The following is a 16,564-nucleotide window of genomic DNA, read 5'->3' on the forward strand; positions in this document are numbered from 1 at the left end:
CATGGTTTTACAGCAGGTCCTCTGCTGTATGCTGCGGCTGTTAGCTCGGTATTTCTGGGGACTTTGTGAGAGCAGGTATGTCTTTGACCCTTTGCCTGCTCTTAGGACTCTTTTCCTCTTGTGGGGTTACCTTGTCCCAGCCTTGGTGTGAGAGCTTTTCTCTTGTCTTACATTTTGTTGTGTCCTGTTCAGCTGTTATCTCTTGGAGGCCTGCTCTTTTCTGAAGAGAGATGAAGGGAGAATGGATTCAGAGGAGAGTGGAAATGGAAGGAGTGGGAAAACTATGGTTGGGATTTATTGTACGAGAGAAGAATTTATTTTTAATAAAGAAAAAAAAAGGCCTTCAGCCTTGTTGAAGTGGGTATGGCCTTGGAGGAAGTATGTCAATGGAAGTGGGCTTTGAGGTTTCAAAAGTCCACACCAGGCCCAACACACACACACACACACACACACACACACACACACACACACACACACACACACACACACACACTTGCTCTCTGCTGCCTGTGGATTAGGATGTAGGTCTCAGCTACTTTTCCAACATCATACCTTCTCTAATGCAGCCATGCTCCCCTCACCTCTGAAGCTGTAAGAAAGTCCCCAATTAAATCCTTTCTAAGAATTATCTTTGTCATGGTATCTCCATACAGCAACAGAACAGTGACTAAGACATTATTGGATTTATAAGACACAACGATCAGTAAGTACATCTCCTACCTCTATATTTTAAAGCTCTAATGAAACCTACTAAGCATAATACAATAAATCTGTACATTTAATAGAAAAATGTAAAAATTATAACAATGCTATCTTGATAGTAGTTAACATTCACACTTTATATTCATTCTTGTCTTTAATTTATGCTAATTAACTTATAATTCTGTTGTTCAGTTCTGTTTTAACTCCTGTGAATATGCCTAAAACATATTTATATTTCTAAATATCTGGAATGGATGAAGAGAATGCATTCTCAGTGGAAAATCTAGGTAGATGAAATGTACTATAGAGAAGCCACAAATGATTATGTTTTCCCATGTGTTTCACATGCACTAAGTACTGAGCCTAAGTAGCCTAAATGTATGTCAGGGACCGGGCTAAGGACTTCTCATTGCATGCTGGTAACTTCTTGAGGGTTATGCAATGTGACCCTACTTTGTACATAGGCAGGCAGTGACACTGAGGGTCCTGGCCTGTTGCTAAATAGATGGCAACGGCTGACTATCGGCTAACAGTCCTGCACCACACACACAATGGATGCCCAGTGCTTTTCTGTTTAGATTACTCCCTACAAGACTGCCATTCTTTGCACTCTCAGTAAAATATGGAGCTTATTGATTGAGTTTATTCTTTCATCAATTTACTATGTTCAAGGTTGAATTAAATGTCAGCCCCTAAGTCTGCGACTTGTGGGCTAGTGTTAACAAGGGGAGCTTCCTCTTGCCAATCCCATTAAGAGCTATTAGTCACATTTAAGCTTGGTTACAAAGCACCAGACTAGCTTGCTAAACTGAAACCTTAAAATGTATTTTGAGCTCCAGACATTTTCTAGAGAATAACCTGCAATGGACTTTATTTAAGGGGTGGGAAAGGCCAGAAGATATATTAAGCCTGGGACTTAACACTTGTGGCTTAAGAAGTAGTCTTAATTGGATATCCTCAGTGCTTCTGAGAGTCAAATAGTGAGAGCAGCCACTGCTCTCATAGTTAACAGACTGCCAGAGTCAGCTATGTCCTTGATATGTGCAAGAAGGATCTACCCACCAACCACAGCCATGAGGAGTCTGCAGGAGACTATGACTAAATGTCCACCCTGAATGTGTACTCTAGAGTGTAAACTAACTTACCCTTTCTGTAAGAAGTCACAGTCTCCTGCCTTCATTCTCTTCCCAGGAACAAACTCTTTGTTCCCAAACTCTGCATAAGAATGAGCACCAGAAACTAAACTAGATGATTTCCAGGCAATTTCAGGGTCTTATATTTTGGTTTCCTAGGAACTAGTTAAACAGATAAATGTCTCAGCCTATTTAGAGCAATCAGTCACATTTAAATTAGGTGACAAAGTTCACTGGATGTTCTTGCTAAACTGAAACCTTAAAATGTTTTCAGTAAGAAAGCATTTTGAGTTCCAGACATTTCCTAGCAAATAACCTGCTAAGAAAGGTATCAAAGTTATACTTTATATAAATATTCCTGAGTATGTGTTCTAGATATAAAAGGTAAGTCTTGATAGGTTATTTGTAACTTAGGGATGGTTGAAGCTACTTCATGGGGTTCTAGCATACATTAGCATGTAGTACTCAAAGATAATCACATATGAATTGTAATACAAAAAATCATTAATTTGTGTTTTAATTATATTGTCAAAAATCTTTTAAGTTCTCTTGTTAATCATCTTTAAAGTGAATCGAATAACTACATTGTACCTACCAATTGTGTAAAGATAAACACTGAAAAATATAATACAAATTTCACATGTAAAAATATACCTGTTGATTATACACTTTACATATTATGTTGCAAGTAATGTTTATTGTTTAGTTTTCTATCATTGTCACAAAATTTTTTAAATGTCAAAGTTGGGAGAAACACTATAAATACATATTAAAAATAGACTCTCCCTCTTTTTCTCAGAATCTGAGATGCCAGCACATGTGTAAGATAGACACTAGCAGTTTATCTGAACTGGGATGTAAGAAACAGCTGGACTGTGGGGGAGAAATGGGGGGAGAGGCTCTTAGATTGTCCTCACTCTTCCTCATCCCCTCAAGTGATACACTTAAAAATCCCCTTTGTTTTCAAAGAACAATCGCTCTATAATGAAACCATTTGCATTGTCATTTCAAGACATAAGGTCAAGACTACAGCACCTGTCCAGAAATATTCTGCCCCTCTATGGACCTTGCTTTTTGTATTGGAGGTCCCCTTCAGTCAAGTGAAACCCATTATAATTCTATGAAAAGACACATGCTTGGGGCTATCGCTCGGTTGGCAAATTGCTTGCACACCAGCACAACCACTTTAGTTCACTCCCAGCAGCCATATTTTGGCACTGTGGTATGAGTTTGTGCTTCCAGCACGGGGGACGCAGAGGCGGGAGACTCTCGGGCTCACCGGCCAGCCAGCCTCACCTTATCAGTAAACCCCAGATTCCAGGGTGACCCTATCTCAAAAGATAAAATGGATAGCCATCCTGGGGAATAATGCCAATGAGTGGCCTATGAGCTCCGTGTGAGCACTTCCAAACAGATACACACAGAGAGGCGGACACACCTGTGCACACACATATACCTTCACATGTACGCATATAGCCCCCCCAATACACAAACATCCTCAAGTACAAAATCTATATATGTCTATTTGTGAACTGGCATTTAGTGGATAAGATCAAAAAGACAATGACTTTGTACCTCAAATAACAAGATGTGGAGCAGAGTTTTAGTCATGGAAATACATCCAAAAAACAAAACAAAACAAAACAAAAAAACCCAAAACATGCTGACTTCATGAAATGTAGTTCCATTAGAAAATTTAAAAGTCAAATACTGTAAAAATGCATTTAGTAGTTTATAATGCATTTAGTAGTTCACAATATTCTTATCTGCTCAAAGACAAAGAAGCAAATAATTTTCTTGACCAAGGAGAATTCAGGTTCAATTTTTAATGTCCCCATTCTCTAAGCCTTGGTCAGCCCTGTAGGAAGACAATTATCAGGGCTAGAGGAACAGTCCCTGCTGCCTCTTAGAAGTAAACTCAGGCGCTAAATTAAGGTACTTAGAGGTAAACTCTCAGAGTGCACAATGCTTGGCTGTCGGACTCCCGTGGACTCTGGCGCAGAAGGCTAAACACTCCTATTTATTTGGAGAGCAGGGAAAGAATAAGGCAGCAGAAACTCGGCTTTCTCGATCCTCCTTCCAGCTCCTGCTAACCAGTGGGAGTCACACAGCTAACAACTTCATGCTATGGTTTCAAAATGCGAGTTTTAATGTGATTTCATTGTAGTGTCCTTGTATTGAAAAGTGTTTATTATGTAGCTTCAAATTTACCTGAATACTGGGAGGGGGAGGGATGAAAAGGAAAGAAAAGATGGCAGGAAAGCTGTCATTGTGCAAAAGAAGGACATAAAATTCAAGCCATGAATTAAGGAGGCAAATGAAGGCACTCTCTTCCTTTATTAGGAATAGAAGAAAACAGATTGTGTTCATCTTGCTTAGGGCCAACAGGCGCGCTTCATGGAATGCGGCCAGCATCAGTCACAAAGCTCACTCAGGAGTTTTGCTCCGTGAAAACAAGGAAGCCAGATGGGCTATTTACTTTCAACAAGATAATTCTGGAAGAAATTGTTATAAGTCAAAGAAACTTTTTAGCTTCATCTGCTATTTCAGCCTCTACACTGATTTGAGAGGCAAGTAGGGGGTGGGGAGCTCTGTTAGGGAAGAACTAAGAGAACTAGGGAAATAAAAGAAAGTGAAGGGCAAAGCCTGAGGGTTAAGTGGTCCAAGAACATACACTTCCAGGTCATGTCACCTGGGGGAGAGTCCCGGTACCATGGACAAGCTATGTGACCTCTAAGTGATTTGGTGTCCTGAAGGGGGGCAAGGGCACCGAAATAGCATCACAAGAGATGGTAAGGATTAAGTCTCATGGACCAGGAACAGCATCTGAAACACCATGTACAACATGAGAACTCAGTGGGCATCAGACATTTTTATCTGTTCCATTTTCACTCCCTTTGTGAAAGAAAAGGAAATCCATCAGAGATGTAAATATACAGGTCACTGACTAAACAGTTCCTAAGAACATAAGACCTCCAGTTCAGAGTAGTCTCCTGATGATACTGGTCATGATCTACTGGTGATATTCCTGAGTTTAACAATGTCTCTTTTATTTTACTATCATAGGGGGGTAAACAATCCAAATAATTTTATCATTGGGTGGATCAAAACTTTGAGTTTTTCCTACCTTAAAATTAATTCTTTAGCTGGGTGGTGGTGGCGCATGCCTTTAATCCCAGCAGTCAGGAGGCAGAGGCAATCGGATCTCTGTGAGTTTGAGGCCAGCCTGTTCTACAAAGCTACACAGAGAAACCCTGTCTAAAAATTTTTTAAATACTTATTTAAGCAAGATTTCTCTGTATTCATAGAAAACACATTAACTTTTGAGGTAAACACATTATATATACACATATGTAAATATGCCTGAGCATATTATAGAAAGGCACCTATTCACCCTGCTCTTAAGAGCCATGATATATAAATATTACTTATGAGGACCAAACTAAAAGTTTTCAAATTAAATTATAGAATGAGTTGGCATTCAAGCTTTTATGCTTATTATTCAATACTAATGGTTCTAAATAAAAGATACCCTCAGAATAAACTAAAGCACAATTACATTTAGTCTATTGTGATTACCATATATGGTGAGAGGAAGGAGGTACATTTTAGGATTATTCAATATGAAAAGCTAAAACAAACATGTCAGCCTGATTATCTTCGGATTGATCCTGAGACTATACAAATACTCCACTTTCCTGTAATATTAAAATATTTTCAATACTTTGGAAAAGGTAGAGAGTTGATTCCATTAAAAACAATTTTACAGAGCTTTCCTGAATTTTTTGTTTTGTTCTAAATTTTGTTTGTAAGAGTTTTGCTCTAGAATTTGTTTTTGAGACAAAGTCTCACTCTGAAGCCTAGACCGGTCTTGAATTCACTTCAGTTCTGCCCTACAGTCCTGGGTGTTAGGGTTATAGGTATAAACCACCATCTCTTGCTTCCTTAATTCTGAACAGTGCTAAAAATAAAGTAAAACATGCATGGATTATCTGCTTTCTTATCTATGCCATGGACCTTCATTTTTAAAATATACATTATTAGACTAAAGGCCCAAAGTCTAAGAGCCTTTGCTGTTCAGTTTCAACACTGGTTTGCCTCTGCATAAAACAGTGTCAAAATAAAGCACTACCTGCAAGATCTCAGTTAGCCTCAGGGAAGCTCGGAGTCGTTGGAAGCCTGTGTGTACTTCTATTTTGTACCCCACACAGCATACTGTTTGGTTGGAGAATTCATAATCCCCTTCTTTAAAAAAATTGATTTATTCACTATGTATACAGTGTTCTGGCATGTAGTTGGTTGTGAGCCACCATGTGGTTGCTGGGAATTGAACTCAGGACCTCTGGAAGAGCAGCCAGTGCTCTTAACCTCTGAGCCGTCTCTCTAGGTCCAACCAATCCCTTTCTTACCTGAGCTTTTTCTCATGACTACTTTAGAAGATGAGAGCTGAGGCAACTGCTCCCCATGGCAAAGAAGCAGGCATGTTTACTGCTTGTAATTCCCTAAATTCAGAGTTCTGAAAGTGTCCTGCAGGCCCATACCTAGCATCCAAAAGTACCTCAGTATCTGTGAGGGAGGGAACTGAGAGCAACTTCAGTGGTGGCTTGGCGCTGCAGGCTGGGCCAGGTTGAATGTTGACAGGATGCTCTAATCAAAAGTAGCCATCTGTGACAATTAGAGAAAACCAACTCAAGTGAGACTCAGTCAGCACAATGCCCTACAATGAAAGTTGTAGCTTCATCAAGTGATGTGAAAAGCCGCTAATATCCATCTGGTCTGACCTTTGGAACACTTTCAAGTGGCAATAAACTCACACCAGAGTGACCTCCACTCTATGTCTGGGAGAGTTCTCCACTAGGCATGAGGGCCACATTCTGGAACACCTGTTGTTCCCATCATCACTAGTAATAACACTTAGACTTTCTGAGTGACTCCACTGGACTCCCTGAACAAAGACTTTGGTTGTATGAAATGTAGGGAGACTGGATGAAGTTGATACTATAAACTCAACTCATTCTGATGCTTAGGGTCCTACTGGTTGCAGCCCTAACTAAAGCTTGTATTAGATAGCTTAACAGATTTGTTTCTAGCCTTTGTGGTGAGATTTACTGACCATGATATGACATATTCAGGTCACAGCTTGTAAGAAGCCAAAACAGGATGGCATGAAATTTTTAAAGGGATGATTTCCCCTGGGTTTCTCACTTACCACATGTTTTGTTGTGCATACAGATGCTCTATGGTACTGACCAACTATTTACCTTGACCGTATCTCGAAGTTCTTTATATAACTTAACAAATTCACCAATGCCTATCTCTAGAAAAAGCATAAATTTCCTTACTGCTTTCTATATCTGTGGTAGATTCTTAAAACTGTCCTTATCTGCAAGGCAAGCCTGTTACGTGAACAGCATTCGCCTGGTAGGGAAGCAAGATAGGTGAGACTAGGAGTTGAGGATTCTGGGAAACAGAGGCACAGTCAGCCATGATGTAGGATGCCAGAGGAGTAAGAGGTCTGGACCCTTTCTCCAGGAAGAGAAGATCACATGGAAATATTTAGATTAGCAGTTGTGGGTTAATAATTAAGTCAGAGCTAGCAGATATGAAACCAAGCAAACAGCCAACAGCTTCATAATTAATATAGTGTTTCCTATGTTATTTGGGGGCTAACAGGGCCCAGGCGAGAATCCCACAACTAATGGCAGCCACTGGTGGCAGCTAAAACCTGGACCATATTACATCACCTCTGTGGAATTTGGGGACAAAGGAAACTATAAGTTTAACGACGTTTATTTAGCTTTCCATACATAACAATGAGGTCCTTGGTCTCTGGTTTATAAGTCTTGTGAGTCTGCAGTATCCATGGTATGTGTAGACATAATGACATATTAGTTTGCAAGTAGGGTCAACACCACAACATGTTTAGCTCTGCCTTATATCTTTGATGTAATATATATACTTTTGATGCATAATATAAAGCCACATTCAGGTACCTACTCTCAGACTGAATGTTCACATATAAAAGTACATAGATACATCACAGCTACATTATTTCACCTAGATTGTTTTTAGTTTTGTTGTTTCTGTTTTTTAAGACCGGGTTTCTCTATGTAGCCTCAGCTATCCTGGAAGTTGACCAGGCTTGCCTTGAACTCAAGAGATTCTCCTACCTCTACCTCTTGAGTGCTGGGACTCACCCAGCTTACCTAGATTTTTTTGTTTTTTACAGTAATTAAGAAAAAACTCTTAATATAGAAATATCAAAACCAAGCCACGTTTAATCTTCTAGAACCAGAAACATCTGGGACCTACCCATAACACAGGTTTCTCACTTTAATTCCACTTCCCCTGAGTAGCAGTGCATTTATGAAAATCTTGATTGGCTTTCTATTGCTTCATAAAACATTGACCAGAAGCAACTTGCAGAGGAAAGGGTTTATTTGGCTTATAGGTGACAGTTCACCATCACGGGAAGGCAGGAATCAGGGTAGGAACTGAGGGAGGCAACATGCAGGAAGTGCTTACCGGGCTGCTGCCCTTGACTTGTTCTGTTATCTTTCCTATGTTCAGGGATAGCACCACCCACAGTGGGCTGGGCCCAGCTACGTAATTAGCAATTTGAAAATGCCCAAAGACATGCCCACAGGCCAATCTGATGGAGGTACTTCCCAATTGAGATTCCCTCTTCCCAGGTTTGTCTAGGTTTGTGCCAGCTGCCAAAACTATGATAAGGGGGGATGTGACTATGGCATCAATCCTGGAATGTGAAGAACTATTAGGTATAGAAAACAGTGTGGTAAGATAGCATGGTGGCAAGGGCGATTTGGGATTTATTCTAAGTTTTACTCTTAAAAGAATAATAAATTAATCCAACAAATAATAAACCTACACCATGAAGGCAGAAGAATGTTGGCAAGACCATTATTTGTAAAATTGGTCATTTGTTAAAGGGAGGTGTAAAAAAAGTAGGCCTGATTCAGAGAATAATTCGATTTTATATATCTTTGTCAAAACTCTTACAAAAGCAAAGTATTCAAGGGTTCAAATTTCACCTTTAGAAATTTAATAAAAAGATTCAAGTACCACCAAATACTTTTTGCATGCTTATTAGCAAAAGACGTAATACTTCGCAGTAATAGCCAGACTTCTGGCTGAGTAGATATGAGATGTGATTGAAAACTATTCTAAATTAACTGCTCTGTAACATATATAAATTTTAAAACCTGAGCTAAGAATTAGGAAAATTCATGTCACTTTGGAAGGTAACCCCATATTCACTTGAGTCTCTACTTCATTAAAAATAAAAATGAATGGTTTTCAGAACAACCCGCCATGAGCTTGATGGACGATCATCTCTCCACCCTGTGAGCAGTGAGGAAAAAGTGGCTATGTTTATTTGTAACGCTCCATATCCTAGGAAATAGATAAGTGATGTTGTTGGCATGTTGGATTATTTAATTATGTGGAGGCCCTGCTGGAGGTGTGTTTGCTCATGGTAAACAGAAACAAATATTTCAAAACTATGCAGAATGCCCAACGAAAGCATTAAAGTTAAACCTGTATTTTAAATAGCATGACGGAACACGCTTAGAACAATTGTGAGGGAAATCAGATTTCTGCCCTTTCTTCAGTTTCACCGGAATCTGTGTATAAACAGGGCTGAGAGGTTAATGCTTGAGCCTTGGATAGGACAGAATGATGTCACCAATGTGCCAAAATACTAAAAGCATGAGAATAAATGTTTTTCCTTTTAAAAACAACCTCAGACTAATTAAGATAAATGTCGGTCTAAATTAAATTGCCATGAAGTTTTCTCTACAAGGCTTTAGGCACTGTAAGCACTCCTTGACTTTGGCCTGTCATGCCTCTTCAATAAATCATGCAGCAGACTAGAAGTCAATTGAAATGATCGAATCAAGGAAAATCAAATTTTTTTAACATTTAGTTTCAGTAATGTGATTATGAAGCTTTTAGTGATATTGTAATTACTTTGAAGCTTTGAGCATATGTTTATATTGAACGTATCCCACGGAGAAAAGCTGCACTAGGGAAACAAGGAAGTAGAGACCCCAAAGAGGAAAATGTTATTTGATATGAAGTTAAAAGCTAGAGGTAGAAGAGGCAAGGCATCGTGTGATTTATATTCTAAGCATCATATATAGGGCAGCCACTTTCCAACCCCACAGTCATAAAAAAGTCAAACAGTTAAATGGTTTTCCTCCAAGGGTGAGCGCTGGAGAAACACCGGGGAGAAGCAACAGTAAAGAGCAGGGGCGGGAAGAAGCTTCCATGTGCGAGCTCCCATTTACTCTGCACAGGGAAATACGGCAGGCAAAGTCATCCTCTAACTTTAATGAGTCATCTCCGCTGAAGCTGAAACACTTCACATGTGTTTAGCATTTATCAAGTCAGGCTGTATAGTCCTTCACTCTTTCCCCTGCTTATTCACTCTATCCCTACCTCAACCCTTACTGACAAGACGCTGGGCTCAGACACCAAAGATAAAGGAGATGAGGCTGAACCTAGCTAACACAAGTATCAACAGACAATGGATTCTTGCAGGGGGCATTGGAGAAGAGAAACCAAAGGCAATCATATTTCTTCCCCATTCATTTCTATTGCCACTCACTCAGCATTATCTCCTACATAAACACATACTCCTTCCTTCAAGAATGAGGTATTACATAAATAAACAACATCAAAATAGAAAGAGTCTTTAGGAATTAGGAAAAAATGATTCTATGAAAAATATAAATTGTGCAAACCCTTGAAGGACTGGTTTGTTTTGATTACATCAAAATGCTATTTGCCCTTACACGCCCTGCCTGGGTAGGAAACACTATAACATATTCATGTAAGAGCAAGGTAAACTGGAGAGGAAGGAATCATAAACAGTTCCAAGGAACACTCAAACTGTGCCCACCCTGGTCAAAATGACCCCATCCGGGTGGTCAGGCAATGACTAATTTTGGTAAATAACATCTTCTCATCACAACTGTCCTTGTGGGCAACTGTTAGTAACAATTTTGAAATTCCCCTAGCCCCCATGTCAATGAATCCAAAGGCCACCTACTCTTACCCAATCCTGAACAGCCAAAGCACATACCACCCTGCTTATGGGTTTTACCTTTAAAAACCCCTTACAACTGAGGCCAGGCGCCCTTTTCCTGCAGCTGCTGAGCCAGTTTGCTGGACAGGTCCCTGCCGAGGCTTGTAACATTAAACCTTATGTGTCTGCATAAGTGAGTCGGCTCCTTGGGGGTCTTTCTTTGGGGTCTCATGAACTGGGCATAACAATTCGAAGTGTTTATTCCAGCTTCTAAAATGTGTGTCTGTCTGTAAAGCTGGAACTTACTGTTTCCTCTGAACTAGCTGGCTAGCCAGCATAATGGATCTGCCTGTCTCTGCCCAACTCAGCCCCTGGAAGGAGTGTACCACTAAATCTGGCTTTTATGTGGGCACTGGAGACCCCGACTTAGGTCCTCATGTTTGCTGGGTAAGTTCTTTACCCATCAAGGCATCTCCCCAGCCCATTATTTTCAAGTTTGAATTAATTCCTTTCTTTCAAGCATAGATAGTCACTTTCTGATATTACTTTGGTGAAATCCAGTTCATGAACTTAAAGTAGCCTGATCACTGACCTCTGCAGTTGTCAAAGTTTGCTTCCTCTGCTGGAATTCACCAAAATACAAGTATGTTAACTTGTAGAGCATTAAGTTATGATAAAGCATGGCCATGGTTTTGATGTTAACCAAAAGTAAATAAGAAAGAAACTACATGGTTTTCATGCCGAAATTATCTTTCTAAATAAACTTTTCACATCCATTCTAGCATTAAGATCAAGCAATCCCTCACTGCTCAGAGGGAAGCCTTTACTCTCCAACATGACAGGGAATACTTCTCTAAGACGCCCTACATTTTCCCTGCTAATTTCACACATCACTTCTTCCGCAATCCCTTCCCCAGCCCAGGCCCAGTTTACAATCCTTACTCACAGCCTCGATATTTGAAGACCACCTTCTTTATCTACCTGCTCAGGAGCCTATCATCTTAGCTGGATTTTTTCACTGGTTATTTTGCTGGATTCCCAAATGAACACAGCTTCCTCTATCGCTGCACAGCCTCTCTGTGCCTGTCGTAAGTCCTGAGAATAGGCTCTAAGTAAATACTGAAGATTCATTTTCTTATTGTGCCAATAAAAAAATGAATCTTTTCCTTTTTCAAAAACAAAACTCTGCATCTATTTTAAAACTATAGCCCACATTTTCTTTAGACTTTCTCCTAACTATATTAATAACAATAAATGGAATATATTTTAGACAATACTCTTTCCTAAAGTCAAAATCTATACTGGCATCCTTAAAAACCGAAACAAATTAAGCTATCAAATTTTTCTTTTGTCTTCTCAACTTCACTAAAATTTATTTTAAAACTTTAACTATATAATTTTCAACAAGTCAGGTTAGTTATTACCTGCAAAACAATGTTGATCTATTACAGAAGATCAATAACTGTCTAATATTCACATCAAACTAAATTCAGAAAGCCAAACATACATGAAATGCTTATTTGCTGCTGTTTTGCCTGATGATCTGTTTTATGTAAAGTCATATTTCCTGTCAAAAGTATAGCAAAGCTTCCCTTTCTCTATGGGATGAAAATAAGCAACCTGGTCCATTAAATTACCCAGCTGCAATTCACTATTTCAGTCCAGGAGGGTATGTACATGTTCTGTTGCCACCTGGCAAAACTGTCTTGAAAAGTAAGCTATGCTCTTGGCTGCTGTTACCAACTAGTCCCTTGGAGGGGTGGAAGGGGAAGATTAGACTCCTTACATGCAACATTAGTGCATTATTGCAGGACATTAAAATGACATGCAAAAACAAACAAATAACAATAACAACAACAATAATAATGTCAATTCAATGGATTCTACCTGCCATTCTACATCAACCATTCTTTCAAATGATAAGCACTGCCTACAGTGGTGGATAAATAACTCTTCCTCAAACTGACAACATTCCAGACCCTGAAACCTGTGACTGCTACAAATGTGCCGAAAGGAAACTGCACATGAGGTTAACTTAAGGATCTGGAGAAGAAGGTACCCAGGTGGCCCCTAAATGTAATCACAAGTCCTCCTAAAGACAAAAGAAAGTGGACCCTTGGAAAGAAGGTAAGGGAGTTGGGTGGCACACACCTGCAATCGGAACAAACTCCAGAAGAGCTGAGGCAAGCGGATCTCATGACTAAACCCAGCCCGGGCTACATAGCAAAAGAAACAAACAAAAAACACGTCTCAAAACAAACAAGGAGCAGGAGTAGGAAAGAAGGAAGGAGTGGGAGGAGAGAAGAGGAAGAAAGCAAGTGAGGTGAGAAGGGGGAAGAACGGACGAGGAAGGTGATGGCTGCCACAGTAGCAGCAGCAGCGTGACTGCAGAGCAGTGACACACAGAGGAGCAGAGGGAATGGTGAGGACAAGCGCTTCTCCGGGGAGAAGAGGACCCTGCCCCGAGCCTACAAAAGGAAGGCATGCTAGCAAACGAGCTCATGAATTATCACAGGATAATTTATGTTAGGCTATTAAACAAGGTAATTTGTTATAGCAGCAATGAAAAACTAATGGAGTAACGGAGACACACCTCCAAAATGTATAGAGAAAAACTGGTGATTAAGGAAATTGAAACAGTGGTGTTCTAATGTTTCTCCTCCTGAAAACTCTCCATTTAAAATAACAACATAAAATAGCTTTTTGTGTATGACCACTTAAAAACTTCCTGACATTAACTAACAGTGAAAGTGTAATTAACTCAATACACATGACAACAACGGTGCCCTTGCTTTATTCTGCGCGCCAATCTGTGTGGTGTGGGCACAGCCGCACCGACACCGTCAAGTGTCCTGCTCCACGTGCTCTGCATTGCCTGACTGGATCTGGAGCTAAGCCAACAACCAGCAAGCACACGATGCGCCTCCCTACAACAGACCCCAACACAGAGCACTGACGTTGCACACACAGGTCTTGCCTGAATGTTCACGGGGAGCTAGGATCCGAACTTGATTTCAAGTATGCACAGCAAGCACGCATAGCCACTGGGCCATCTCTCCAGCCCCATTTGTCTTATTCTTAGGGATGCTGCATAGCATGTTGCTTTTGGACAATTCCAAAATATTACATGTTGAATACTAGAGTTTCAAAAATTCATACAGCTCCAAAATAATAATTTTGGTAAATACTTCCAATATTTCATACATAGAAATGAAATATTATTATGTACTTTTCAGTTATGGGAACTATGCTCTTGTGTTAGAACCTTTTAAATAAATCTCTTTAATAATTAAGAATTCGCACATAGTTATCAATCTTGAATCACTAATGTTACCACCCTATCATCCTCAAAAAAGTCATTACCTCCTCCAACATCTACCTCAAAAAGTGTCATTACCCCTACACTGACTAATCTGACTTCCATTGTGCATACTCTATTTGTGATAAATTGTTTAAACTGACTGAGAAGGTAGAATTATTCCTAATAAATGTTTATGTAAATAATTATAACAATGACTTGATCCAATAGGGAAGGTCCCTGAAAGTTAGACTCCCAGAAAAATTATTTGAGAATTGTTGCCCCCACATTTAGACAAGATAGAGTCCATGATGTAATGCTTGTGCTGGCGAGTTTTGTGTAAGCTTGACACGAGCTAAAGTCATCTGAGAGGAGGGATCCTCAATTAAGAAAATGCTTCAATAAGATCAGGCTGTAAGCAAGCCTGTAGGGCATTTTCCTAGTTAGTGATCAATAGGGGAGGGCCCAGTCCATTGTGGGTGGTGCCATCCTGGGCTGAAGATCCTGGGTGCTATAAGAAAGCAGGCTGAACAAACCACGGAGAGCAGGCCAGTAAGCAGCTCCCCTCCATGGCCTGTGCATAAAATCTTGCTTGCCTCCAGGTTCCTGCCCTGATGTCCTTCAAGGATAAGCAGTGATGTGGAAGTGTAAACCAAATAAGCCCTGTCCTCTCCAAGTTGGTTTGGTCATACTGTTTCATCACAGCAATAGTGACCTTCACTGAGACAATGGCCATACACCATAGGCATCTAAAGGCAAGTTTATGAATCTGTTGTAAAACTTAAGCAATCCCTAACTGACTATTAGTTTGTTTGGTGACTTCTCTGAAATAAAAATGATGAAAATGAAAGTATGACACAAAGTCTCCATGTAATAAGATGTGGCAGATACCATCCACAGCGCATATGCATATATATATATATGACAAATGAAGAAAATTATGGCAGGGAGGCATCAAAATGAAAGAAGAAATTCTTTTGTCTACCCATTGGGCAGCTTATCAGTTCCTAAATAAACAAGAGTGGGTACTGTCTGGTATTAGACTTTCATCCTACCACTCTGCTTGTATCATATATAAAGATTATATCTAAACTGAGTACACAGTGGAACACAGTTCCCATGTGTGGTCGGATGAATATGTAAACACCACACTCTGCTTCTGCAACGGACAGGGTAAAATCTGTATACCATATGCACGAGTCCTCAACTCAACTCAATCACAACTCATGGCATAAATGGTTTCTTATTTCTTCGTCCTTCCCTACAGAACACACACACACACACACACACACACACACACACACACACACACACACACACACACACGAAATAGTCCTGTGCAGAAATGATACTAGAATAATCACTGTCAATTGAAATATCTATTAATTCAAGAAAGAAAAACATGCTTTTTGGTGAGATTGGATCAGCCTGATAGAATCCTAAGCGATCAGGAAATACAGTCCTAGGGGAACCACTACTGTTAACTGCATTCCTTTTAACCACAATTCTCCCCTATAAGAGGAAGTAAATAAGCCATGATGGGGGCTGTAATATAAATCAGCTAGCTGCTATATACATCTCAGTCTTTAATATTATAAATGTAAGAAGGAAACAATTCAGATTACTACAAAGAAACATTTAAAATGAGCTCATTAAATGCAAATTAAAACAGAAACATTGAATAAGCACTGGGCTACCATTAAAGACTGAAGAAACAGCAGGTAAGAAACAATTCTCATTGATCAAAGGACTGAAAGCTAACACAAGAAGGTATTTTGCATTGAACCTGGTTCATGAATATTAAGCATTTTGAAATAACTTCCTTTCTTCCTTTTTCTTTTTCCCTTTTCCAGGGATGGGGTGGAGGTTCAAAGAAGCTTTAGAGGGAGGGAGGGATTTGCATATCTTAGTACAGAGTACTTCCACTGTATCATTTCCAAGTCATAGAGCTTTGGATTAAAAAAGAAAAAATGCAGACTTCAGAAAAACCTTTAGAAACAGAATAACATTTGTAAAGGGCATAAGGTTTTTCAGAGGCTTTGGACCCAAAAGAGGACTGAATAAAATTATATAAACTCTTCTATACAAAAATTTTGTAGAACTCATTTTGTGACACAGAGGCACAAGGGTTCCTCTGAACAAACAGTATTTATACATAAGTTTCTTTCATCTAATGTTATTAAAGTGACAGGGCAAACAGCAATGCCTAGTGTATCCAAATTCAACTAGGAATTCTAAGACTTAAAAAACCCTGCATACAAGTTGTAAAACAAAACCAGCTGTTGGCCATTAGTCAACATAGATAGAATATTTACAACGACAAAGTATTTTTTTTTCAGTTCATTCCATTCTTCTATCATTGGCACCGACTAACAGTACCAA

At 39.6% G+C, this 16,564-nt stretch overlaps 1 protein-coding gene across 5 annotated transcripts in view; it reads right to left on the bottom strand.

Annotated features, from left to right (window-relative positions):
* The window catches only part of Prkn (parkin RBR E3 ubiquitin protein ligase), a 1,082,502-nt gene that overhangs the window by 1,062,814 nt on the left and 3,124 nt on the right, over positions 1 to 16,564 (bottom strand). The window contains exon 2 of one of the 5 annotated variants that reach the window (XM_040758174.1): positions 6,377 to 6,500. The exons of the other annotated variants lie outside the window; for them this stretch is intronic. Coding sequence (XP_040614108.1) covers positions 6,377 to 6,383 — 7 coding nt within the window. The 5' untranslated portion in view covers positions 6,384 to 6,500. The remainder of the gene's footprint in view (positions 1 to 6,376; positions 6,501 to 16,564) is intronic. 5 annotated transcript variants of the gene reach the window in all.

The sequence above is a fragment of the Mesocricetus auratus genome, unplaced genomic scaffold (genome assembly GCF_017639785.1).
Source record: "Mesocricetus auratus isolate SY011 unplaced genomic scaffold, BCM_Maur_2.0 Super-Scaffold_100018, whole genome shotgun sequence".
Taxonomy (NCBI): Eukaryota; Metazoa; Chordata; class Mammalia; order Rodentia; family Cricetidae; genus Mesocricetus; species Mesocricetus auratus.